At 46.3% G+C, this 22,784-nt stretch overlaps 7 protein-coding genes and 1 non-coding gene across 8 annotated transcripts; 3 read left to right on the top strand and 5 right to left on the bottom strand.

Moving 5' to 3' along the window:
* The first annotated feature begins 105 nt into the window (after positions 1 to 105).
* Positions 106 to 204, top strand: RhiXN_12419. Its single transcript has one exon. It is a non-coding gene; the product is annotated as a tRNA-Ala (tRNA).
* A 607-nt stretch (positions 205 to 811) lies between these two features.
* RhiXN_08346 (phytanoyl-CoA dioxygenase) lies at positions 812 to 3,038 on the bottom strand (the record flags this gene model as incomplete). Its single annotated transcript, XM_043328162.1, has 5 exons — positions 812 to 1,213; positions 2,394 to 2,459; positions 2,510 to 2,637; positions 2,691 to 2,763; positions 2,814 to 3,038. 5 exons carry the CDS (start codon positions 3,036 to 3,038, stop codon positions 812 to 814), a joined length of 894 nt encoding a protein of 297 aa, XP_043183547.1.
* A 436-nt stretch (positions 3,039 to 3,474) lies between these two features.
* Positions 3,475 to 3,993, top strand: RhiXN_08345 (uncharacterized protein; the record flags this gene model as incomplete). Its single annotated transcript, XM_043328161.1, has 3 exons — positions 3,475 to 3,523; positions 3,582 to 3,640; positions 3,691 to 3,993. The coding sequence occupies 3 exons, from the start codon at positions 3,475 to 3,477 to the stop codon at positions 3,991 to 3,993; spliced, it is 411 nt and encodes a 136-aa protein (XP_043183546.1).
* Positions 3,994 to 7,780: 3,787 nt separating this feature from the next.
* Positions 7,781 to 9,291, bottom strand: RhiXN_08344 (cytochrome b5; the record flags this gene model as incomplete). Its single annotated transcript, XM_043328160.1, has 4 exons — positions 7,781 to 8,136; positions 8,191 to 8,312; positions 8,364 to 8,946; positions 9,006 to 9,291. The coding sequence occupies 4 exons, from the start codon at positions 9,289 to 9,291 to the stop codon at positions 7,781 to 7,783; spliced, it is 1,347 nt and encodes a 448-aa protein (XP_043183545.1).
* Positions 9,292 to 9,441: 150 nt separating this feature from the next.
* Positions 9,442 to 10,182, top strand: RhiXN_08343 (uncharacterized protein; the record flags this gene model as incomplete). The annotated part of the gene is made up of 1 exon (XM_043328159.1): positions 9,442 to 10,182. One exon carries the CDS (start codon positions 9,442 to 9,444, stop codon positions 10,180 to 10,182), a length of 741 nt encoding a protein of 246 aa, XP_043183544.1.
* A 151-nt stretch (positions 10,183 to 10,333) lies between these two features.
* Positions 10,334 to 13,828, bottom strand: RhiXN_08342 (carbohydrate esterase family 14 protein; the record flags this gene model as incomplete). The annotated part of the gene is made up of 12 exons (XM_043328158.1): positions 10,334 to 10,648; positions 10,699 to 10,789; positions 10,843 to 10,942; positions 11,009 to 11,141; positions 11,734 to 11,914; positions 11,969 to 12,021; positions 12,079 to 12,531; positions 12,586 to 12,739; positions 12,802 to 12,920; positions 12,984 to 13,102; positions 13,395 to 13,442; positions 13,498 to 13,828. 12 exons carry the CDS (start codon positions 13,826 to 13,828, stop codon positions 10,334 to 10,336), a joined length of 2,097 nt encoding a protein of 698 aa, XP_043183543.1.
* A 1,644-nt stretch (positions 13,829 to 15,472) lies between these two features.
* On the bottom strand, positions 15,473 to 20,790 carry RhiXN_08341 (Carboxylesterase family; the record flags this gene model as incomplete). The annotated part of the gene is made up of 21 exons (XM_043328157.1): positions 15,473 to 15,603; positions 15,663 to 15,709; positions 15,769 to 15,924; positions 15,975 to 16,027; positions 16,083 to 16,327; positions 16,381 to 16,495; positions 16,551 to 16,800; positions 16,860 to 16,978; positions 17,029 to 17,162; positions 17,215 to 17,266; positions 17,329 to 17,402; positions 17,452 to 17,499; positions 17,556 to 17,861; positions 17,952 to 18,218; positions 18,281 to 18,295; positions 18,415 to 18,726; positions 18,780 to 18,939; positions 19,004 to 19,378; positions 19,672 to 19,814; positions 19,861 to 20,272; positions 20,323 to 20,790. The coding sequence occupies 21 exons, from the start codon at positions 20,788 to 20,790 to the stop codon at positions 15,473 to 15,475; spliced, it is 3,882 nt and encodes a 1,293-aa protein (XP_043183542.1).
* An 801-nt stretch (positions 20,791 to 21,591) lies between these two features.
* Positions 21,592 to 22,761, bottom strand: RhiXN_08340 (F-box-like domain protein; the record flags this gene model as incomplete). The annotated part of the gene is made up of 1 exon (XM_043328156.1): positions 21,592 to 22,761. One exon carries the CDS (start codon positions 22,759 to 22,761, stop codon positions 21,592 to 21,594), a length of 1,170 nt encoding a protein of 389 aa, XP_043183541.1.
* Between the last annotated feature and the right edge of the window lie 23 nt (positions 22,762 to 22,784).

The following is a 22,784-nucleotide window of genomic DNA, read 5'->3' as shown; positions in this document are numbered from 1 at the left end:
CTTTCTAGTTCAATTACTGAGCAACAAGCAGTGTATACAAGAAGCACTACCAGCTTATAAAATAATTGACAGTTATATATAGTATATACTGCGTGACAACAGCAAGGGCATGTAGCGCAGTTGGTAGCGCGCTCGCTTAGCAGCAGCAACCACAAGTTGTTCATGTGGTGCGAGAGGTCCTGGATTCAAATTCCAGCTTGTCCATTCTCTTTTGGTCTATTTAAATTATGTTCTTCTCGATAAAACTCTAGAACATAATGTAAACGCTTGGAATAGCTCGAACGAAATAATTGCAAGCGCGGGTTGCTACCTTGGGCTTGCTCTGGAAAGTTTTGTGGAGGCTTCAGAGAATTGACGTTGAGTTGGAATCCAGGATGTGTTTCGCCCTTTCTCTATGTACAGATTTACCTCTGTAAATAGCGATCAGAATCTTATTGCTTGTTAGCAAGAGCATCTAGAGGCTAAATACTAACCCCCTTGGCAGGGGAAGGGGATCGAAAGCGAATAACCTGGGCATCAGGGATATATTAATGCGGCTCATTGATGCATAGGCTGAAACTTCTGGGTTTTGGAATGATTTGCGTCTGACATCGATGGACGTACAGTAAAAGTAATACAATGAGAAAATGAAAAAATGATAGATTTCTCATTTTCTCGGATTGACCCTTGGACAGAATAGAGAAGCACAACAAGTTGACTGAACCGAATGCAAGCCATTATTATCAACAAATATACTTGCGTGTTAATTATCATTGGATTGAATATCTTCTAACGTATCCATAAACACGGTCTTACTCAAACTGTAGTAGTATTAGTTTCGTGAGTAGATATACTCGGCAAATATATGCCCCTTGCCGGGGCGGGCGTCTCCGACGGCCAGGAGGTCCTGGACCCTATGGAAATGGCGGACGGTACATGGTTTGAGTTGACACGCAGACGCCGCCTGTGGCGGCCAGCGCACACCTCGCCTATGCTCGGGACCTTCTCGCCCCAGCCTCGTCCCTCGGCTAGGGCTTGACCAGGGGAGACCCCTGGACCCCCAAGCTTGTCCGTGCCGGGGTTCGGGCCACCCAGACCTTGTACCTCGGTCTGGATGGCCCAAACCCCCGGCACATTCCATTGTACCTCGGTCTGGATGGCCCAAACCCCCGGCACATTCCACAATATTGTGTACAGTATCCCCAGCAACAAAATCTGGGTCAGCAAGTAAGGGCTGTAAATGGCATGTAGCAGTAGCACAAACTATGTAAAATATATAATGCCAACCAGTGGATGTAACTATAGATGTCACTTTGATAACCATCCAATTAATGCCAGAGAGTATGAGGGTAGAGCAACCATGAATTGCACCCATCCACTGGATGGTTTACAGATGCCTCAAATTATTTGAAGTACACAAATATCACCAGGAGCAATGGAATATGCTGATTCCCATGTGCCTTACACTTCAGGTACCTCATAACTGTTGACTAATAGACCTGATTATATATGCTTGGAAGAATAGAGAAAAATCAAAAGAAACCTATGGACTTTTAGAGTCTTGTAGAGATATTGTTACTTCATTGATTAAAAACATGATTCTTAGAGCTGATTAGAACTAATTAATGCCCCCACTGATCTGTTTGAATCTGACGGAAATCATAAGCGTTTCCAAATGCCCTTCCTAGGTAGTTGATAGGGCCGTCTACAAAGTCAGCAGGCAACTCTAAATCAGGATGGTGGATTATGCCCTCCATTCCTTTGGGAAACTCAAGTCTCACTGAGCAATGAATGTAAATGAGAAAACAAAGAGCCAGGTGTGTGCTTACTCTGATTCATGTACCAAGGTGCAAAATCTACATCCCAAGTAAGATAACCAATGTAAAGCAACTAATACTTGCACTCACGAATTTGCGCCAACATAACTCTAGGATGGTCTGTTTTGTTTGGCATACCTGCATGCCATAGCCTCAAGTCTCTTATCAAAAGGGAGCCTATTAATCAAGCTAGTATTAAATATAGTTTGGATGGCCAGTTACAACAATACCTTTGGGCACACAAGGTTGAAACGGGGGTGAAATGTTACGCCTTGTCTCGATAAGCTCAGGTTTGATGCGACCCGATGCACGTTCTCCGTGTAGACCATCTTGCGCGTCGAGATTCGCCATTGCATGCGTACCAAGCCAGAGCTCTAAGAAGCCCTTATTTACCGAACCTCAATAGGACGCACTAAGAAATACCTGTTGATCCATTTTCTGGCGTCATTTCGACCTAAATAGTCTAAATTTGATTAGCAATATCTGCCAGGAGGTTGGGCACTAACCAAGCCGCAGTTAATTACCAAGGCAAAGGCTACCTACCCCCTCAATTTGATTCGATATACTGTAACTTCAGACAATCACCCAGATACTTACGCTTGGCTGAGCAAAATCTGCATCAGTATGAACTGGTTGCCGATCTGTCGACTTTAATGCTGTATTCTGTGATCACGATTAATTCATAAGGCCAACTGTGGGAAGATACAGCGTACCCCACTACAAAACGTCATTTTGGGGCGATTTCCTAGGACTGCGTTGCTAACTTGGAGTGCAAACGGGTTGAGAAATATGTCCCGGAAGAATAGTGAAGGCTCAGGCGGTGGATCTTGTTGAATATTTCCTGTACATTCTTGTGAGCCAATTTTCGTTTATGGCTGAATGATGATAACACACCTCGGTTGTAGTTATATGGGCTCTCCCTCATATCCCGAAGTGTATACGCATCCGGGATCATCCTCTCATTCAACTACCTCCAAAGTTTACTTGGGAATATATGCCGGTCCGAATGAGACTCACAGCATCAAGGTGATTCTCATTGACAACATCTGTAATCTCGACAATGCCATCCTGATGCAAAGCTTCGAGTGCGAGTAGCAAGTTGGCTGGTCCAAACCTACCCGCCGCGCGTTCCGAGGCTGACGGTGTGAGACTGCGGAGCTTTGGGGCCGTGTTCACAGCCGTCGCAAACTTTCGGGCATGTAATAATCCAAATAGCCTTGGTTGGGGGAGGAAGGCGCGCATGTTAGTGGTCGTTCAAAAGAGGCCCGGAGGGTAAACCCAACCGAAGATGTGAGGCTCACTCTTGGTCATGTGCCTATATTGCTTTCGTCCTGGTAAATCTCGGCAGAATTAAAGTTATGAGTTATATACCGGTAGAGTTAAGGGTATCCCCGATGTCATAGCATCCCCAGCCTAATGGTTTCGTACCGCAGATATTGTAACTACTCTGTGTAACCACAATCGCGTGGAACAACAGCGACAGGAGCGCTTTTTGTTTGGCTAGACCCTGGCATCGAAACTTCCCGCTCGCCCCTGTTCCTACTCGGGTATAAAGCCGTGTTGAAGATCTCTCCTGGCTCCATCTTCATCTCAACCTACTCCACACAGTTTCTTGTAGCACGTCTGACGCAATAATTTCTCGTGCGCGACATCTCAGGCTTTCCACACCAGCACCCACATGCGATCCGTCTCGAGCACGAGCACCCTGGATATGAAGCCTATGCATCGTATGTAGATCTCGTTTATCTAAGTTTTGCTAAGCTCATAGTACTCCGTGCATTAAAGGTGCATGGATCAAGCCCCCCTATATCGCGCCATTCTTCTTCTCCTTGGGTAGTTACTCGGTAAGTCGCTTTCTCCGCAATCAACTAATTTCTCGCTAATCCATGCTCAGTTACATGGAGAAATTCATCGAGAAACCCTTGAAGTTGCATATGAACTACGAATGCGGGTCGGGAACATGCGACTATCTGGTCATTTGGCTGTTGGTAGTGGTAATCTCAAATCTGGCCTTGAAACATTAAACTGGGACGCAAAAGCCGCCACGGGATCACTCAGGCTGTTTATTGAGCAGGAAGACGAGCTTTGGATTGAGATTTGTTCAGAATCCAAGGCCCATGGCTTCATTGCCGCTGAAGATGTTGGAGCGGCGAATGGCAAGTACATGATTGGAAACATTGAGATTTGGGATGATTAACAGTTGAACTGGACGCGCTTTGTTTGTATTCGTTATGTATAACCTCACTTATTGTTTTGTAAGCACTGTCACTACTTATTATCAGCATTCTATGTACAACAGTTTTACTTTTGCTACTTGTTTAATGTTCGCAAAATAATCCAAATTTGGAAGGCTTCTGTTGACCATCCGATCCCTACATATTGAAAATGCCAGCGAAACCCGTGAGAACTGTGAGTTTCGGTTGGTTCCTAGCGTAAGATTGCTACGATACGGACTCTCAAACTTGCTCAGTATTTGAAATGTGTCACGTCCCTTGAATTACATACCGACGCCGGCGTCAAATGAGTTTGGTGGTGGTTTGAATGTATAGTATGCCGGTAAAATATCCAATTCCAACACTTCTGCAGTACGGCTGTTTTGTGTGGGCATTTGTTTACATATTGCACCACTATTATGAGGGAATACAGTGCATTTAAGCTTGATTTTGGTTTATATACCACTATGGTGTGATAAGATTTTGAAAATCAATATGTCAGTAAAAGATATCTTTTTTCAGTATAATGCAGCCCAAAAGCTACAGCATCAGTATGACTTCCTCAGCATGAATCGGACTAAGGAGGAATTGATACCCAAAGTTAGCGTATATTGACTTGATTTCAGCTCAATTTCCACTTAAACACACATTCCTGTTTTCAGTATTTTAACCTTATACAGTCTACAGGGTAGAAGACAGAAGAGATGGTAATCCACGAAATCGGTGCATATACACAGCTCAAGAGATGCGGGTGGATTCAAGTCCAAGGCATATTGATAAGTAATGATACTACAGTAGTAGAATGTAGGCAGGAATACGATGTGGTGGTATGACTGGACACTTGATCACACCAGGCCCTTGCTCTTGAGTGTAGATAAATGCATAAAGCAAGAAAAAGGTGTGATATTTAGTTCTGATAGAGCCGTGCTTAGTGCAATGCACAAATCAGATCTACTTGTTTGATACATTTTATCTAGATCAAATAGGATTTGGCTACAGTTTCAGTTTGAGATAAATGAATCATACCATGTCTCGAGCTTCGACTGCTGATTGGCGTGCTTCGGGTTTGTAGGCCCAGCACTTTTCCAGGACGGACCACAAAGCGTTGCCACACTTGCTCTCTGCGGGTATATGCGCTTAGGGTCTGTCTGGAACTCTACGTTAGTTTGCAATCAGATGATAAAGAGCCACTGCTGTTCGTAGCTCAGAGAACGGGACCTTTCCGTTCATGACCTCCTGTGCGTCGTGCTACGTTAGTAGAGCCGGAATGCACTTGTGTACTATACGCGATATACCAACCAGGTCTACTATGATTCATACCCGGTTATTATATTTGAAATATTATAATTGGGGCAAACACGGAAGATATGGTTGTACATACTATGCCCAGTGCATACACATCATCAGCTGCATAGCTGTATGATGTTGACGCGACCAAAATCTCAGGCGCCTGTTCATACCCGTCTCAGTACACTTGTATGTTCAATTTGTATCTCTTACGCACCGTCCATAGCGGATATATGTTATTACCAGTTGTCTATCCTGTGAACTGGAGCGAATGTTCCTGTAACACAGCGTTTCTAAAGTCAGTGAGCATTGGCGTTTCATCATCCGACATAAGGATGTTTCCCTGATCATACAAAGACAGTCATACTTGGGCACTGTGATCCGATAATACAGTAGCTCATGGTGCCACCCCAACTTACCCTCTTTAGGTCTCCATGAATCTGTAACGTAGCCACCAGGTTAGAGGTAACATCATGCAACCCGAATCCCTTACTATGCCAGTGCTTTGTAAATAGGCCAACCCAATAGATATGTGATAACACTATAGGGAATGATGAGCTCATAACCGAATATGGGGTGCATAGAGGTGCGGGATACGCACCAGATGGAAGCGATTGGTTTCTGGTTTCGTATTGACATACTTTCGAACATCGCCTCCGCCTACTCACTCAGAGACCATTCTGATTTGCCGCCGAAACTCAACTAACCCAAGCAAGTTGAGTACATTTGGATGTTTACATTTTGACCAAGCATATAGCTCTCTGGCTGTGTACTGTCGCATCGGAAGGTCAGCTTACGACTCAGAGTTGGGAGGTGACGTTCGCCTTGAGGTAACTTTTGTCTTGATTTGTTACATACATCCGGGTGGTTTTAGTAGCAACCTTTACCCCGCCTTGTAGATTATCTCCAAGCCCACCATGGCACACAGGATATTCACTAGATGAGCGAGGATCTAATTCAGAGCCGAGATTCTTGTACCCATAATGCCCTAGAACAGCTATAATTTCACTCGCGTTCTGTCAGAGCGTGTGTATCCCCAGACTTTAGTATATATGCGTTGACTCAGATACCATTTCGCTGTTGATGATCGTCATATGGGGTTCTAAATTCCCTGTATCTATATCTTCCTGTGAAACGCAAGCTATTTCTGAATCTGGACTGTCGTGCACGCCGATTGGTGGCCTATAAGTATTAGCAAAGAGACAAACGCAGGGATAACTCAGTGTACACGCCAATTCGATCATAGACTTGGACTGAGCACTCACTTTGTTTGGGTGCTCTTGGGTCCATTTGGATCGTGGCAAAACACCGGCGACTTTTACTCAGTATCCTTCGGTTTGATAGGGGGGAATACCCTCGAACCAACACTTGTACTTGTGTACTCTAGCAAGGGGTTCGTATGTGCTTGTTTTTCTGAATCTGGGTTCCGTGTTGGATGAGTCTGGTGATTTGGCTCGGTCCCAAGGTTTGATTGGGCCGATATGTTTGTGGGTACTATAGGCGCACCGGGCTGTTGGTAATGTTGCTAGTCAAAGGAACCAGTCTGGAACTCGAGGACCCAGGTCTGAAGCAACATTGATGGTGGTTGTTTAAATAACAGTCTGCAGCGCGTATAACAAACTCCATATCCATCAAAGGAAGATTTCTTCTACTGCGAGTGGCTTGGTACAGAGTACCCTTGTAGTAGTTCCAGCATCGAATCAAGATTGCAAAGAGGATATGACACACCCAAGTAGAATTGCGTGTGGAGCCTATTCTGAGTTCCCGGCCTGTAATAAAAGCATAGATATCTACAATGTTTCCAAGTAAAAGTGCGTTTGAAGTGGGCTTAGTTGATGAATGACCACTGGATACGTAGCTCAAGCTTTATATGATAGTATACTCTGGCCAAAGCACAGAAGTCAAAGTGGCGCCGACAAAAAAGTTGTCGAGATGTATGCCGTCGTGTAGTGGCCCGGGATATAGACCGTGATGTGCATCAGCGAGGATCCAAAATTCGTACCGTTCGATAGTCATTGGCACATAGAACTGACATCTAAGTGCTGCATACTCGACTGTGGTGTTGAAGCTGATACTACGAACACGGTGAATTACCAAAACCAGAGAAGCTGCGAGCCTAGGTGTTTGGTTTACCCATGCCTTGAAGTTATTTATAGGGATTTTTTTAAAAGCGAGCGAATGATATGTTTGAGAGTCTAATTCTTATTCATCGGGTGAAGAAGTGGCAGCAACGGGCTACTCCGAAATACTTGGCGCTGTGGCCATCCTTGGCGGCAATGTTTTCAAGGTTCGGGGCCCAAGTGGGTTCCTTCCGTCCTTGGGTGTTCTTGTCACGGTTTACTGCCTGCGTTCCATCCCGCTCAGGGGTAAGAGAAAGGAGGGAAATAGATGTATTACAGTGAGCGCTAACAAGGTCTATGTACTGGCCAACCACAAACCACCCCAAGCAACAATACAAATAACGGTAAAAGTACAAAGAAAGCTTTAAACAGGAAGGACAGTGTTGAATACGTAGTCCCATATTTTACCTACGAATACGAATAAGTGAGTTAGTATGATGACGAATGTATAATTGAAATGGAGCTGGAGCCGGAGTGGTGATGGTTCGATCTTTGGCCGACCATACTCGGTCGGCCACTGGTGAGAGGCCGTTCCGAAAATAGGGTGGAACGGGAGGACGAGAATATGGTGCAATAGGAGATACGCAAACTCACTGGTAACTCCAAAACCGAGTTCAAAGTTCTTGTAGTGATGTGCGAGATGGTACTTCTTCATCTCACGCATGTATTGTGGAAGTTTGGTGTGGTGAAGGGCGTAGTGCATGCAGTCGTACAATACGTCTACAAGGAGAAATATCAGTTAGGAATAAGGAGTCTAGGTAAATAAGCACGTACAGAAACCGAATGCGCCAGAAATGATCCCGTTTGCAACTGAGACTGGGAACAGCACATATGCAAGCCTCGTGAATGGGAAGGACAGGGCAGCAAAAAGAATGGGGGGCATCACAAGGCGTAGCCTAATCTCGTGTGTTAGCTACCGTAGTTTTAGGAGGCGCCAATGAACTTACCTATCCATAGGTAAATAATGGTGAATTCCGTGCAACAAGAAGTGCAACATCAAGAAAAACGGACGATCCGGTAATAGTTCGTCGATATGGAACAGAAACCTATGCAATGCGTACTCGAGAATGGTCCAGATGACGTTTCCAAGCAAGAAGCAGGTTGCAGTTTTCGCAAGTGCTGCGTTAGTGATTCCAACCCCGGCATTGATACCAGCGAATCCAGGAGTATAGGTTGAGTTGGCACCTGAGAACAGTGTTCTCGCCGTGGTAGACAGAGGCGGAACCGAACCAGGTGCGCTGAATTGCATCGCAGACCTCACGAATAGCGCGCTGGCGATGGGGAGCCAAACGATCGGGACAACATACCACGTCGTCCTGGTAAACACTTCGAGATAGTCGGGCCCAAACAATCTGGCAGACTCTTTAACATGTCGAGGCTGATGAACTTGCTGAAGATAAAAGCTTTTGCTAAAGTTGGATTCCCAGACTTGACGCAGCAATGGTTTGCGCAAATCGAGGAATTGGGCCTTTTCAAAGTCGGCCGCGGTGTCAGTGTCGTCTGGATGGAAGTCATCCGTGGCCACCCAGTCTATGTGTAATAAAAACCAAATGAGCTCGTGCCGGAGGTGAGGATGTGTGGGAGCGTACCGTCACTGACAGTGAGCGCGTCGGTCCCAAGTCGGCCAATCACGTACTCTTCCAGCATTTCGTAAGCAGAGTCCGAGTGGTCGTGCTCACTCTTGTCGGCCATAATATCACCCAAGTCTTTGCCCGCATAGCGAAGGATGAGGTCGTCTCCTCCTGGATGATCCGCCAAAAACGGAGTCACGTCGTACACTTTGCCATTGCGGGATACCCAACAGTCCGTGTCTTTTGCGTGTGTGGCGACGTCTAGAGACGTATAGATCTTGACGCGTTTCGTGAGTTGGGACATGCTCGTGGTGGTTGGGATGCTACAGAAAATGTGAGCTGGATCGCTCGATTTAGAGCTCAGGGTCGAGTCGTCACGTGCTTCTCGGCCCTCCGATTTATTCTCAATTAAGTAAAGTTTATTTTATCGCGTGCCGACTTGTCCCCTTCCCCGATGACAACCGCTGTGTCCAAGCTCTCGACGATTGTTGTCGGCCGAGCATTTGAAGACCGTAGTCTCTCGCTACTCCAGTCCCGGTTATCTATGACCCTTACCCGAGTCGGTGGTCCGGGAGATGGCGGTGTCGATCTTCAAGGCTGGTGGTGGATTCCTCGACAGGCCGCGAAACACGATACAAACGACCAAAGGAGGGGAATAAGAGTTATTGCCTCATGCAAAGCCCTCAAATCTAAACTTGGCCCAGTACACCTCCGGGAGCTGGAAGGTGCGGCATTGGTCCAGCAACATTCTTTGGCAGAGACATCAACTACCGGTATACATACGAGCGAGTTGGTAGCAGTCATGATCTCTCTGTCAGGATTTACTCCGGCCTCGATCAAGAAAGCCATGGCATCCCCTATCCCATTCCTTCTAATGCACCTTCCTCCTCACGAGCCGCTGCCCATACCTTCGACTAAACAAGACGAAGAGGCTACCCAAACTCATTCGGCTCCTACATCATCCGAAAGTAGCTCAAGTTCAGACTCTATAGGTTCCATGATATGGAATCCCAAACTTGGCGGTACAAACGGATTACTTGGTGGATGTATGGAAGTTCGGTGGGCTCTGAGTCAACGACAGCGACAGGACGAAGCAGGGAGACCTGTATTGTATTGGAAGGGCAAAAAACTAGAGCACTGGGTTCCTGAGACTCAAGACGGAGAAATTGGGAAGAGATTCCTGGGAACCTGTTGAGACGGTTTTGGCTGTTTATTGACAATTCAACATAGCCATCGACGATTTACTATACTGCCTCCCACCATTCGTCATAAATTCGGTTAGTGCCCACCCAAGGTCCCATCTGTCTCCCATACGCAACCGTTAAACTATCCACGGCCCCACTCTCTCAAGCCTCTCGTAACTCATTCACCCACATATACCGACTCCATCCTACATACAGCCACCTGAACCAAACCAGCTGCGTCCAGTGCTGATTCATAGCGCTCAGAGCCGTGAGGTACCCTTCGATCCCCGAAGCGAAAATCACCCCTTGATCGCTAGCCGATGGGAAAACTGCACCCAAATATCCAGTATACTTGGCGAGAACGCCGGTCGTATAAAGCGTCCAGAGTTGGACTTGGGGCCTGAGGGACGAGGCAGCGTGATAAAGGGATATGTGGTTTGGGTGGGACGAGATGCCGTGTTGGTCGAATGTTATAATCTGCGTAGCGTGTGTTGGGAGAATTAAGGCCGAGGGGTCAAAGGGCTCACAGACTGGATCCTATGGCTTTTCACATATTTATTGACTATATCCGCAATTAGACTTGTATTCCACGAGGTTTTGATATCATCTTGTAATTCCCTAGATAAACAGCTCGATTAATTGCACACCGGATACAGGCAACGAGAACACACGGATGGTCCAAGATTTCGAGCTCTTCGGGAATAAGACCTAAGACTGCGTAGCTTGATACGAATTCTTGTGCGCGTGTGGGACCTAGCCCGTCTGCATTTCCTATACAAGCCAATATAGCGTCTATGGCATAGGAGCTAAATAAAGCAAAGTCGATCCAGGACTAACCAACGCTTAGGCATAGACCTCTCAGCTCCCTTCTTTGCTTCTTGAGCGCGAGAATAGTGGGCGAGAAGAACATGCATTCGTCATCCGGGTGGGCGGTCAAGATTAATATTGGGCTTGGAATGTCTGCCCACAGCTATTAGATGTGTTTAGAGTTAAGCGAAACAAAACAGACCATATGTACTTGGGTATGTAGCCGGAGAGTAAAGAAGATATACAAGTAGCAATAACACAATCAAAGGCAGAAGTAATGGTTTCAGTCTCGAGCGTCTCATGGTCGTGGTTTTGGTGTGGGGTTGATTCGATATTTGAAATAGATTGTGCTTGTGCTTGTGCTTGTGCTTGTACTTTCAGATTGATACTGGCGATCAAATGCGTAATATTAATGTATCAAATAAAATGTACGATCTGGGGGATACACAACGACAAAGGGTCATATAACATGATTCGACTCCTCTTTCAGAGTGATCCATTTCTCTCGATCATAAAGTTAGTGGCCTCGATCCTATCAGTGTCTTTAATAGTTGTTACGTTGGACCCCAGTAGTTGCAATGCGTTCATTTCCTTTCCATACTGTGGCCAGTGAGGAACTGAAGGAATTCAAAACGTTAGCCCATAACACTTGGTCTTCAGTAAATTTAGTCTTACGCTTGGTCCCTCCTGCGTTTGGATCTAGACTGTATGCGAAATTCACCCTAATGAGGTGGCTATGGGTTAGACAATTATACGTGAGATTGTGTCAAGAAGTCTCGCCAGTAGGAACCAATAGTGCGCATCAGTTCAATTGCTGCTGGGGAGGCATTCGGGCTGTCAATATTCAGTGTTTGAAACACGAATGGCACATCCCCTCCGTGGCCGATACCGTACTGGGGTGGGAATATCAAGGGTGATTCTTTGAGTATATAGGTCCTATGATATATATTAAATAATAAGTTTGTTTGAGCTTATCCGATGATATCTTACCATGATTTGACTCCAAACTTGGTCGCCGAAGCAAGATGGTCCCGGCGGGGTGCCTAATAATAAATTTAGAGATTGATAACCATCGCTTCCTCTGAAACAACCCTACTCACTTGGAAAAGGTAGTCCCCGAATACACTAGAGGCTCTCTTGAATTGAGCACCTCTTCCAAACGTCTCGTTACCAGTTCCGTAGGGTGATCCAGCAGCAGGTGACGTAGGATAAAACTTCAATAACTCGGTGATAGAGGTCAAGTTTGACATTCCAATATAGAGAGCCGGGAAGCGCGCGGTAAACCAATTGATGATATCTTGTTCGGAACTGATGTTGACCGCCGGACCATCAAAGAATACGGGTCCTTCATCGAGCTGGGCTTGGAGGGTATAAGACATTGATATCATGATGACTGGATAAGGAACTATACCTCCGCTAATAATGGGAACTTTCGCAAACTTGCCACTGTGTATAAGGTCGTGTATGGGCTCGGTGATAAACTCGTCATCCGGTGAGTACGTTGGTCCGAATATTGTAGGAGCTGGTACATTCGCTCGATAGTAAGGCTCAAGCTTTAATATGAATTTTATAAATGACTGATGCACTAGTGAAGTGAGTGTGCTTACTGCAAGTACATCTTTATTGGCTTGAATGAGAGTATCGGCTGGTGCATTCCGCACGCACTCAAATACATACGGATCCCCTAAGCACCCGGTAGCATTTGCGATAAGACGGAATGCAGCCTCTCGTACTGGGTCATCAGGCCTAAGCGCATGGAGACTGTATGCAGTTTGTGAGTCTCTCCCTATTCATCCACCTGATGTTAGAGAAACTGTACTCACGTCTCGGGTGGCCCAGACTCCAGGATGATTCCTCGGAAAAGCCCGCCTATTTTGCCTTTGTTATAAAGAGTCTGAATACTTGCGCTAACTCCTCCGGCGGAAGTACCAAATAGCGTAACCTAGGTCGAGCATATGCGTCATTGATCAGCAAAGAAAAATAAGTATAGCGTAAAACCCCTTACTTTATTCGGATCGCCCCCGAAATACTCAATGTTTTTGTGAATCCATTCGAGCGCGAGACGCTGGTCCTTGAAGCCAAGGTTACTTCCGCCTGCGTTGTAAGCCGCTTGACCCGGGGGGACTAGTCAAGCCTGGTAAGCGTACATAATGCTCTCAATACAAGCAGAACCTACATCCATATACACCAAGACGATAATTCATGGAAACGTAAACAATTGGCTTTCCCTAGATAGAGGTGTGTTATTGAGAGGCCAAAATTCGCAATAGAGCTCAAATTATATCTCACTATCTCACTAGCTCTGTTTAAAAGGTACGTTCCAGGATGTCTTGTTACGTCTCCTATCTAAAAAGCGCCCCCGTCTGTTATAGCTGTCAGGGCAGGTTGGTACCTCATGCTGACTGCTCTCACTCACAAATATAAACCATGACAGGAGGCTTCTCGGCCACATTTGTTGGTTTCCCTGAGAAGTATAGACCCTCAGCGCGAGTTAACCATCAACCTCTGACCCAACTCACATATATTCAGAGTGAGACAGTCCTCGGAAAGGGTGTTGTTAGTGGGGACATATCCAGTTGCTTGTTGACAACCTGCACCAAACTGGGTCGCATCCACTTCTGTAGTGTTGCCAGGAGCCCAAGCGACTGGCGGCTTAAAGCGCAGTCGACCAACTGGAGGCTGGGCAAACGGGATACCGAGAAAGTAGTCCTGACGGGAGGTGGTATTTCGAGTCCCAACGTAAGACAGACCATCCGCGCCATGTACCACTGGGCCCGAGCCTGCGGCAAAAGCAGCAGGAGGTAGTGTGGCTAGCCACAAAGAGACTAGAGAAGTAGCCAAATGCAACATATGAGAAACTGAGAACTGCGTAGTTGTCTCCCCTGCAAAACTGGGTGTTTATATACAGCATAAACCGAGAGTTGCGATGAATCTGTGACCCGAACCGCGCGTAGGAAAGTCATCACTCGCGGTTGGAGAAGCCACCCCCCGCGGGTAGACGATGGCTTTGTCATCTGCCAGTAAATGGGCTATTATGCCCGAGGCGCACTTATGTGCTACTTCTAACGCAGCCCATTCAAACCCGACAATTACATATCCAATTACCGAATGTTAGGGATGGTATGATATTTGGCGGGAACTTATCCACAAGGCCCTCTCTAGCAATGACAGACCTTCATTGAAACCCGAGCCTTGTCAGATGTTCCCCTTAGTCATAGGCAGTTCGAGCACAAGCAACACTTTGAAATTATACTTGTACTAATCACCTTGTATCACAGTCATTTTTGTAGCAATGAGCTTGAATATTGGGAGTAGGATCGAAGGAGGAGATATGAATATATCTCTATGTTTTGGACGCTTGGGCTCTGAAACTCACTAAGGTATAGTAACCTGACTGTAAGCGCAATCTCAAATTATTGCTTGTGCTCAAGCTGCCTAACATCTTAGTTCCAGAGTAATCGAATATCTCACGTCTATACTAGCAATCCCCACACAATCTCAAGGAAGGGTTTTATTAATTTGCTACGGCAAAGTCACTAATTAATCATCAACCGACAGAGCAGAGGAGGCCGTGGCAACACTGGGTCGTTTCGAGTGGCTAACTGCGGACTGACCTTGACCATAAGCGCCGAACTATTTGAATGAGATTGCACAGCACAAGCTGATGGTCAGCAGGTGGGTGGTATTACTGCCTGCGGCCGAGGAAAGACGTCCAGGAAATGATAATACTCCACCTGTGGGACCGTATTAATGTCTCTGAACCGTACCAGTCATGGGGTATGATGAGTTGGAAAGGCATGTCTATGGAGATTAAAGGAAAAGAAATATACAGAAGTACCATTGCAGGCTTTGGCAACTTTCTTGTCGGCATTGACCAGCCTCTTGTTCACCATTCTGCTTCCTCCTAACTGATTCGAAACCTTCGGCTCTTTATAGCTGACTTGAGACTACGTAATCCAATACGAATTCTTGTGCGCGCGTAGGGGCTGAACCATCTACATTTTATCACGTATACACGGGTCAACGTCAACGGAGCTTGAGTAGATGGGGATATAATAAGGGAAGGGAACATAGAGTTAAGCGATGCTTAATCATAGACCTCTGGCTGCCTTCCTTTGCCTCCTAAGTGCTGAAACAATGACCGAGGATATCCATTCATCACAGGCAGGTTTTGAGATGTTTGCCACAGCTGCCAGGTACATTAAGGACCAAACGAGTCAAGACGGACCAAGGCTACTTGAATGTATGCTTCGAAAACCAAGAGAATGTACGAAAAACACTAAGGCGACCTGTGCCATAAATCATGGCTTCGGATTCAAGTGACTCAATGGATGTGGTCTTCGTTAGCAATTGGGTCAATAGTTGAAGCAGATTGAATCTATGTTTCCCTGAGGCGACACCAACCACCGTGTGTGCGTAATGCATTGAAGGAAATTTATTAACCAAAGAATACAGATGGATGTAAAATGATATGAGCTGATATTGATACGCTTTTTAGAAGGATCCGTCATTCTTGAGGATGAAATCGGTAGCCTCAGTCCTATCTGTGTCTTCTATTGTTGTTACATTGGACCCCAGTAGTTGCAATGCAACCTTTTCCTCTCCGTATTGTGGCCAGAGAGGAACTGATCGAACGTGAGCAGTTAGTTTCACAGTACTTAAGCTTCACCAAAATTGGTCTTACGATTGTCCCCTCCTGCATTCGGATCTAGGCTATATGCGAAATTCACCCTAACGAAGTGATGGTGGTCAGGTAATTGGGAGTGGGATCATGTTAAAAAGTAACCCACCAGTAGGACCCGATTGTTTTCATCAACTCAATCGCTGCCTGAGGGGCGTTGGGGTGATTAATGTCTAGTGTTTGAAACACAAACGGTATATCCCCGCCATGGGCAATGCCATACTTGGGTGGGAATCCCAAGGATGATTCCTTGAGTATGTAGGACCTATGTTATTTGTTAGGCACCTCAAAATAATAATTATATCGGAAACTTACCAGGATTTTACTCCGAACTTGGTTGCGTAGGTGAGATGATCTCGGCGGGGTGCCTAATAACCGACCCAGATGACTATCGATTCTCCTAAAACATAGCTGTCTACTCACTTGGAACAAGTAGTCTCCCAATGCACTAGCGATTCTCTTGAACTGGGGCCCTTTGTCAAATGTCTCGTCACCAGTCCCATAAGGTGACCCAGCCGCAGGTGAGGTGGAGTAGAACTTCAATAACTCATTGATAGCGGTTAAGTTCGACATTCCAAAACCAGATGTAAGCCAGTCGACGATATCTTGTTCAGAACTAAAGTTGGTTGCCAGCATATCGATAAGAATAGGACCTTCATCGAGTTGAGCTTGAAGAGAGTGAGATACGGATAGCAGAGTATTTCCTAGTAGTGTCACACACCTCCATTGATAAATGGTACTTTCGCAAACTTGCCGCTGTACAAAATATCGCGTACAGGCTCGGCAATAAAGTCGTCTTCTGGTGAGTAACTTGGCCCGAATATTGTCGGTTCAAGCTTTAGCGTGAAAAGTGTCAAATGATTGACCGGTACAGATTGTAGATATACTTACCGCAAGCACATCGACGTTGGCTTGACTGAGAACATCAGCTGGTGCTTTCTGTATGCACTCAAACACGGATGGGTCACCCAAGCACCCTGTCGCATTCGCGATAAGCTGGAATCCAGCCGCTGGTATCGGACCGTCGGGCTGAAGAGTACGAAGGTCGCAGACAGATGGGCCACTCAGGCATCCTGTAGCATTTGCGAGAAACCGGAATCCAGCTTCTCGTATCGGATGGTCGGGTTTAAGTGCACGAACACTACAATTCGGACGTTTCAGTTCTTTAATTCCTTGGACTTCAACGGGATTTTCACTTACGTCCCAGGTGATCCAGACTCTAAGATTATTCCATGGAAAAGCCCACCTATTTCGCCTTTTTTGTAAAAGGTTTGAACGCCTGCACTAATTCCTCCAGCGGATGTGCCAAACAAAGTAACCTTTGGGTGTATACCCCGTTAGTTTGTACGCCCCCCGGAAAAGGGATTACCGTAGAACTCCTTACTTTAGTGGAATCGCCTCCAAAGTACCCAATGTTTTCATTAACCCATTCGAGCGCAAGACGTTGGTCCTTGAATCCAAGATTACGTCCTCCTGCATCATACGCCGCTTGGCCCGGTGGAACTATTAAGGGTTGATATATAGACCTGAAACTCCCAGCGCAAATCATACTTACATCCGTAGATACCAACGCGGTAGTTAATAGAGACGTAAATGATTGGCTTTCCCTAGGGCCGAGCATATTCCTTAAGTAAACGAAATTTGTGACGGGATCCAAATTACGACTCACTATCTCATTGGCTCTGTTTACAAGGAATGCTCCAGGGTAGGTTAGTGTGTCTCCTAGGAAAAAGGCGCCTCCGTCTATGATGGGCATCAGTATCGGGTATCTTAAAGAATGGTGTGGGCTCACAAATATAAACCATAACAGGAAGCTTCTCGGTCACATCCGTTGGTTTCCCTAATAACAAAGAACAGACATTAAACACATGCCAATTGTTGGCCTCCGGAGCTCACATATATTCAGAGTCAGACAGTCTTCGGAAAGGGCGTTGTTAATCGGAACGTATCCGGTGGGTTGTTGACAAGTTGCACCAAACTGGGTCGCATCCACTTCTGTAGTGTTGCCAGGAGCCCAAGCGACTGGCGGCTTAAAGCGCAGTCGACCAACTGGAGGCTGGGCAAACGGGATACCGAGAAAGTAGTCCTGACGGGAGGTGGTATTTCGAGTCCCAACGTAAGACAGACCATCCGCGCCATGTACCACTGGGCCCGAGCCTGCGGCAAAAGCAGCAGGAGGTAGTGTGGCTAGCCACAAAGAGACTAGAGAAGTAGCCAAATGCAACATATGAGAAACTGAGAACTGCGTAGTTGTCTCCCCTGCAAAACTGGGTGTTTATATACAGCATAAACCGAGAGTTGCGATGAATCTGTGACCCGAACCGCGCGTAGGAAAGTCATCACTCGCGGTTGGAGAAGCCATCTTCCGCGCGTAGACGAGCCATCGATATCCCCCGCGAGGCACGAGTAGGTAAAATCCAGAGTTACGTAACCGCTCGCCGAGCGCCAAGGATGATGACATGGTTAACGCGGAGGTAGTTTGTTTGACCCCCATCTGGCAATTACAAACGGTCTTCGAGACAGATGTCTCACCAGATGTATTTCTTGACAGTCCATTAGCTATAAAATGTTGGTCCCACATGTGCGACAATGAATTCAGTCTGAGAACGAAGAAGAGCTACTGAAGAGTCCCCATACTGCAATGAATTCAGTTATAAAATAAAAACAAAATTCAACTCAGCCCCTTCTAAATGCATTTTGCTCCCACTCCTGATGCCCGTTCTCCTTCTTGTGCGGCCATTCCTCTCATTCTCACCAGAGTCATCATCTCTCCAACCTCCACGTTCCATACCGGCCCCGAATCTCTCAACCTTCTTGCCGCCAGTAGGCCTATTAGTCTTCCGCTCCGGCCTATCAGACTTTCCAGAGGGAACGAACGACATCTCGAATCCACCATCTTCTAGGGAGTTCACGTGCGCATCCTTACCTAGGCTGTGCTGTTTTGGTTTGGATGGAGCAGCCCGTGTTCTGGAAGTGGTTAGACGAGGCCCTGTTTGTTTCCGTTGGGGAACAGAATGAGGCTGAGATTTGGATAGTGGACGAGAGCGTGGGTCATATGCCACCAGATCTACAGAAATTCAATGAGCAAAATGAAGTTATGAAGAGAGTGAGAGAGCGTACCGCCTTCCCGACTACTATCACTATCATCGTCCATTTCCATCCCATCCTCGGAACCGAGGTCGGAGTCCGACTCAGAACCAGAGCCAAGACCATCAGAAGATGACTTTTCGGTATCTTCTTCTTCAGACTCGACGGCTGTTCGGTCCCTTGGAGCAGATTTCTACGTTGGTTGTGAGTAAGAGGTCAAGAGTTGGACCATGTGTAAAATAAAATAAATGACATACAGAAGATGTGGACGGATTAAGCAACCCATACTCTCGACTCTCCGTATCGACCTCGAATTCGGGATTCTCGAATACCTCTGCGAAACGAGGATCGGAGAGCAACGACACTCCTTCTTTGCCCTCCTTCTCTTTCTTCCTTTCCAGTCGCTTTGCTCTCTCTGCAAGTGCCTTGTTAACCTTGACACTCTCTCCTCCCTTGGACCGAATCCGACTCTCGGAGAGTTTCTCAAGCTTATCGCGGACCACACGCTCGCGGTGCTCCTCGTAAGCAAACGGATTTGCAATGAGCCGTGCGGCGTCGTATAGTTTGAGAGAGAGGAAGAACCCATGCATATAAGGTTTTAATGTAGGTGTGCCGAATGTGTCAGACCCAGGCTAAAAAAAAAATCAGCGAGAAATAGTGAAGCAATAACGAGAACGTACCGATCCAATTCGGCCCGTTCAACAAATTAATGTTGTCCAAGAAGCTGCACCATCGTGGAGCGGGGCCCAATTGTGGTATATAGTATGAAGTCATTTGTATCCCTTCATTGGCGAGCATTAACATTCCGGTGCCTGGAAGGTGGTGTAGGTGGTTTATGTCTGTTGAAGGAGTTATGGATGTGAAATTTGTTCCGGGCTGCATATACGATTAGTATGTGTAGAAGGTAAAAGAGAAGGAAACCTACAGAGTTGCGATCCCAAATCTTAACGACTTTCCTGTCGGCACTGATAACCAATCCATCTCCCGCCATCCTACTCCCTCCCTCAATCCATGAGACCGATTGTACAGGGAGACCATATCCCTGGTCCTTGGTCGCAAACGGCCGTGCTGATCGTAAATCGTAGAGTAACGTTTTTCCTGCAGCTGTACCAACCGCCAATGACAATCCATCGCCTCTCGAGGATAAAGCCGTCACACCGTCTTCCCACTGGCAGTTCGAGTGAACTTAGCCTGGCCTTTGCGCGTGGATCCCAAAAATCTACAACACTACGGCCGTCGACACCAAACGCAAATAATTGGTGTGCAGGATTGATGTCTATGGCATTTACACCCTCTATATCAGATTCAAGTGAGAAGGGGGCCATGAATCTCCCCTGGGCGAGGTTGAGACGGTATACCTCGGACCCGGCGCCAGCGACCAGAGCATCACAGGATGGAAAATGGTATGCTAATGTGCGTCCAAACTTGGGTATTCGTGTACGATAATGGAATCCTCCTTGTGTATGGAGTTCTAGTGTACGGTCATTTTGGAGATGAAGAGACTTTGTCCAGTCATCTGATAATATCTAGTAAAAATTAAACTCTTAACGGCTCGTACAAAGAATGCGGGACTTACAAGAAAGTCCACATTCTCAGCATCTGTATGTCTTTCAAATTTCATGCTCAACTGGTCTAGGTCATATACCCGAATTTGTGGCTTGTATGTTCCGGTAGCCATAGCATGATGTCCATCCCTGGTCGTCTTTATGCGATTACTGGCTTCGGGGAACTCGAAGTGTTGGACAAGATCGATGGTCCCTTGTACGTGTTCTCTGATTTCACGTTTTGATTTGCCTTTGGCAATTTGTGGCTTGTATGTTCCGGTAGCCATAGCATGATGTCCATCCCTGGTCGTCTTTATGCGATTACTGGCTTCGGGGAACTCGAAGTGTTGGACAAGATCGATGGTCCCTTGTACGTGTTCTCTGATTTCACGTTTTGATTTGCCTTTGGCCGCACGCTTTCTTACAAGCCAATCGGGAAGGGAGGTGGTCGAGTTGGAGGGAGCACCGTTAACGGTGTAAACTTTGATGTCAGATGACATGGGATGCTAATCGGCAGAGGATCTTGGAGGAGCCAGGAGTCAAATTCCACAATAGAGTAGGTAGGTGAAGTATGTCTAGCAATACCAAGCTATTTCCGAATCTTTACTTGGAGTATGCTCTAGTTTGGCCCAGATCAGCCAAGGATTGTGGTGGTCATCAGGCGAATAAAATTCATTGCCAATTGAGGGCCTCGTTGGAAGTTTGCATCTTATCTTATCTTTCTCAAGTCACCTGGATTTTCCAATTTGTTTCCGCAACATAGTTGCATGTCTAGGTTAACGATCAACAACAATCGTTCTCCGTTCATGTTTGAAGCAATGCTATGTGCAAAATTTAGGACACTGAAACTTTGTGAGTCTGCTAAATATGGTTTTTAGTGTAACACGCTCGGATTCTGATAGATTTTTGGAAGTCGTATATGCAACACTTTCTCGCTTGAAAGGACTTACAATATAAAGAATATGAGCGCATGCAGTGCTATTTCTGTTCGTAATATAGAAGAATTGTAACTGGACCTTCCTATTTGTGGATACGGCCCCCTGTCATTGCGTTCTTGAGACCGGCGATTCAAGACGGCCTAACGTCTATATATATGCTGGTTATCTCTGTTACTTGCGCTGTATGGCCCCAGGTAAGCTTGAGTATAGTTGACATTTTATGTTTGATTTTTTTTTGATTCGACATTCTCAATGACTCCGAGTTTTACTAGCAAGTTTAAAAACGCTCAGCTTCCGGTCCACACAAGACTGCCCTCAAGCAAAGCAAATAGTGTTCGATACATATCAAATGGGAAGTCACATTCATTCCCTGACCGGGCTGGGCTTACTACCATCAAGGATGTCTACGATAGGACAGAGTGCAGTTATCTTGGATTCTTCGTACCGTGTCTTTCCTCCCGATCGAATAACGACACATCCCCAAAGTACAACTCTCCGGACCGAATAGTAGTCAACCATTATTTGAAGTTCGTTTTCAGGGATCCTAAGTCGGGTCATGTACAGAGTGTCCAAGCAGAGCTCGCTCTTTTTACCAGGATAATACCACCAGAGGTCACAGCCACATTTTGGTGGAACGAGTAGGTTGATGGTATTCTTGGATTCGCGCCACCTCCCTATAACGAGCACGCGAAGTTTACTATATTTCTCCAAGTATTCATAAAGGCCGTCCAAATTGCATGAAGTGATGCGTAACTCCGTCACGTTTAGATTCTTGGAACGAAACAGAACACGGGATACGTCATCATCCCTATCGACTCTAGGGAGACATAGACAGAGTGGGTTCGAACTATAGGATGACCTGCGCAGAAGAAGTGTAGCATTCTCACAATCCAGAGCATGGATGTCAAGTATCTTCAAACTCTCGAGATAGACGTCAAACGGTGGTTCATCTTGAAAAAGCCCAGTCTCATACCGTCGTGCCGTTGGATCCGTAATCCAGCAGCTCAGACGAAGTGCCTGCAGCCTCGGGTTTGACTTCAGTATCTCAATCAGTTGGTGCTCAGGAATTCGAACCATTCCTCCCAGATAAAGATCCGTAAGTTCACGATACGCCTGACTTGTCCAGTACAGATAGAGTCCTTTCAAATGTAGGGTTGATAGAGTACCCATTGGCCTTTCAAGGCCTTCCCTTTTTATATTTAATGACCTTCCGACGTAACCATGCTCAATGAAGTGTCCAAGGGGTTTGTCACCGGGAAGGTGAGTGTGTACCAAGAGCTGTCTGAGCGTACCTGGCGCACATCTTGAAAGATAGTATTGGAGAGCCGCCAGTTGGGACATATGGTATTTGCAGTGTGCTACTAGGTCTATGGAGCATATGGGAACGGACGCGAGCGTGGGGTCAAGGCAACTAAATTGGTGTGTTTCAAGGAAGCTGTCTGTTTCCATTTCGTTTTCGGAGGATACTGTGAACGCCAAATCATCATCGCTCCCGTCTTCATCGCTATCTTCCTCATTATTGTCATGTTCCATATCGTTATTATTTCGTTTTCATC

The sequence above is a fragment of the Rhizoctonia solani genome, chromosome 10, assembly GCF_016906535.1.
Source record: "Rhizoctonia solani chromosome 10, complete sequence".
Lineage (NCBI taxonomy): Eukaryota > Fungi > Basidiomycota > Agaricomycetes > Cantharellales > Ceratobasidiaceae > Rhizoctonia > Rhizoctonia solani.
This window is presented reverse-complemented; position numbering and strand designations above follow the sequence as displayed.